The sequence below is a fragment of the Mchenga conophoros genome, linkage group LG4 (genome assembly GCF_057382185.1).
Source record: "Mchenga conophoros isolate Kocher_MC1m ecotype Shallow Benthic linkage group LG4, M_conophoros_male_GT1.1, whole genome shotgun sequence".
NCBI lineage: Eukaryota > Metazoa > Chordata > Actinopteri > Cichliformes > Cichlidae > Mchenga > Mchenga conophoros.
Genome location: NC_140529.1, coordinates 37,802,019 through 37,805,015, shown reverse-complemented (window position 1 = coordinate 37,805,015; position 2,997 = coordinate 37,802,019). Strand labels below are relative to the sequence as shown.

The 2,997-nt window shown below is 46.8% G+C and overlaps 1 protein-coding gene across 1 annotated transcript; it reads left to right on the top strand.

Annotated features, from left to right (window-relative positions):
- Positions 1 to 1,018: 1,018 nt before the first annotated feature.
- On the top strand, positions 1,019 to 2,650 carry LOC146576755 (protein FAM200C-like). Its single transcript, XM_085272527.1, has 2 exons — positions 1,019 to 1,700; positions 2,058 to 2,650. The coding sequence occupies exons 1-2, from the start codon at positions 1,019 to 1,021 to the stop codon at positions 2,648 to 2,650; spliced, it is 1,275 nt and encodes a 424-aa protein (XP_085128653.1).
- The last annotated feature ends 347 nt before the right edge of the window (positions 2,651 to 2,997 follow it).

The window sequence follows — 2,997 nt, the reverse complement described above, 5'->3', positions numbered from 1 at the left end:
CATCCCAGCCGAAGTTTGGAAGATACTCGGCCGCCAGGGCATCTCAGTCCTCACCGACCTGTTCAACAACATCGTCAGAGATGGGGCTGTCCCTGCAGCCTGGTCAACCAGCACCACAGTGCCCATCTAGAAAGGCAAAGGCGACATGGCCAATTGTTGCAAATACCGCCCGATCCGACTCCTGTGCCACACCATGAAGGTATTCAAGCAGATCATTGCTGCCAGGCTGCGAGAAATTGTCCCAATAACGCCCAACCAGTGTGGCTTCGTCAAAGGATGCGGCACAATAGATGCCATCCATGCCGCCCGCCTGCTGTTGGAGAAGCACCGAGAGAAGACCAAGACCATCCATATGGCCTTCCTTGACCTGGAAAAGGCTTTCAACCGAGTCCCTCATGACCTGATCTGGCACTCTCTCCCATCACACGGGGTCCCCAAGGCCTACGTCGACTGGATCAAGCCCTTGTACAGAAACGTGGCCAGCACAGTCAGAAGCCCGTTGGGAACATCACCACCTTTCAACATTACCGTGGGTGTGCACCAAGACTCCACACTGTCCCCGCTTCTCTTCATCCTCTGCATGGACACCATGACCGCTTACCTCCAAGAAGCCCACCCTTGGACATTCCTCTATGCCAGTGGTTCTTAACCTGGGTTCGATCGAACCCTAGGGGTTCGGTGAGTCGGTCTCAGGGGTTCGGCAGAGCCTCCACTGCGGAGGTCGCAGAGGTCCAGCCACGCCCGAATTATCTTGTAAATTTGTGATGACACGCCCCCTTCTGGCCATCACTGGCTGCAGACGATCATGCTACACTGCTTGGCCAATCAGGCCTGCGGGGAATGTAGCGCGCGCAGTAGTCAACATGTGAATGTCGTGGTAGTACTTCGCGTGATTTTTTTTTTAACATTTTAATCCATACTAACTATGTCGGGCAAAAAAAGAAAGTGGTTGGACGAATATGTACAGTATGGATTTACATGTATCACGGAACGTGATGGGAGTGAGCGTCCTATCTGCATGATTTGCAACGCCAAGTTGAGCAACTCTAGTCTCGCACCGGCAAAACTAAAGGAACACTTCTTGAAGCTGCATGGAGACGGGGAATACAAGAACACAACACTTGCTGAATTCAAGGTGAAGAGAGCCAGATTCGATGAAAGGCCCACTCTGCCTGCTCTTGGATTTGTACCCGTTAACAAACCGATCCTCACAGCATCGTACGAAGTTGCTTACCTGATCGCAAAGCAGGGCAAGCCACACACCATTGGTGAAACACTCGTGAAACCAGCCGCGTTAAAGATGGCAAATCTGATACTTGGAACAGCGGCCGAAGGTAAATTATCACAAATTCCTCTTTCAAATGACACCGTCAGCGACAGAATAGAAGACATGAGTAAAGACATCTTGGCTCAAGTAGTCGCCGATCTGATTTCAAGCCCGGCAAAATTCAGCCTTCAGCTCGATGAGAGCACAGACGTTGCTAATCTAAGCCAGTTTACTGTTTTTGTGCGCTATGTGAAAGATGACATGATAAAAGAAGATTTTTTATTTTGTAAGCCTCTTACAACAACAACTAAGGCAGCCGATGTGAAGAAGCTTGTGGATGACTTCTTCGGAGACAACAATCTTTCATGGGACATGGTTTCTGCAGTTTGTACAGACGGAGCTCCCGTCATGCTGGGAAGAAACTCTGGTTTTGGTGCGCTAGTAAAAGCCGATGCACCACACATCATTGTGACTCATTGTATTTTGCACAGGCATGCATTGGCAACAAAAACCTTGCCTCCAAAAATGACAGAAGTATTAAAAACCGTGGTGGAATGTGTGAACTATGTGCGAAATAGTGCTCTGAGGCACCGCATCTTCAGTGAGCTGTGTGAAGAAATGGGCTCTGAATTCGAGGTACTTCTGTACCATTCTAATGTTCGGTGGTTATCCCAGGGACAGGTGCTGAATCGTGTATTTGCCATGCGTGTGGAATTAGCCCTGTTTTTGCAAGAGCACCAACACTGTCATGCAGATTGCTTCAAAAATCCTGAGTTCATTCTCATTTTAGCGTACATGGCTGATATATTCGCAGCTCTCAATCATCTCAATCAGCAGATGCAGGGTGGTGGAGTCAATATCATAGAAGCGGAAGAACACCTGAAGGCTTTTCAAAAAAAGCTAACGTTATGGAAACGACGAACAGAGAACAACAACTTTGCAAACTTCCCCCTTCTGGACAACTGTGTAAGTAAGGTCGAAGATGTGTCTGGAATTGGAGAGGTTTCTGTATCCACGGAACTGAAGCAAACAATTGCAACGCACTTAGATGAGCTTGCAAAGTCTCTCGACAGATATTTCCCTACAAGAGAGTCATATCCAGCATGGGTGAGACAGCCGTTCACGTTTGCTGTTGAGACAGCAGATGTCAATGATGAATACCTTGACGAAATCATTGAAATTCAGCAGAGCCAGGTTCAACAGCAACTCTTCAGAACAACAACACTCTCAACGTTTTGGTGTCGACAAATGGACAAGTATCCAATTATTGCTAAGAAAGCCGTGGATTTTTTTTATACCATTTGTTACAACATATCTTTGCGAGCAATCCTTTTCGACGATGCTGGACATAAAAACGAAGAAAAGGAACAGACTTTTCTGTGAAAATGACATGAGACTGGCACTTGCCAAGGTGAAGCCACGCATATCTGAACTGGTCTCTCAAAGGCAACAGCAGAAGTCACACTGATTTGCAGGTATGTAATTTGTTGTAAGTTCATGCATTGTGTTGGTTTTGTTCTTTGAACAAGGTGATGTTCATGTACGGCTCATTTTGTGCACCAGTAAAAAAAACATATCTATGTCTTGAATTTGAAAAAAAAAAAAAAATTCACTAAAGAGGGGTTCGGTGAATGCGCATATGAAACTGGTGGGGTTCGGTACCTCCAACAAGGTTAAGAACCACTGCTCTATGCTGACGATGTCTTCCTCGCAGACTAATCCCAAATGGA

Excerpts from the sequence above, each read along its gene's own strand:
- LOC146576755 (XM_085272527.1), top strand. The coding sequence starts at position 1,019 with ATGATTTGCAACGCCAAGTTGAGCAACTCTAGTCTCGCACCGGCAAAA. Across the intron at positions 1,701-2,057 it reads GGGAAGAAACTCTGGTTTTG|CGTACATGGCTGATATATTC; the intron begins GTGCGCTAGTAA and ends TTCTCATTTTAG.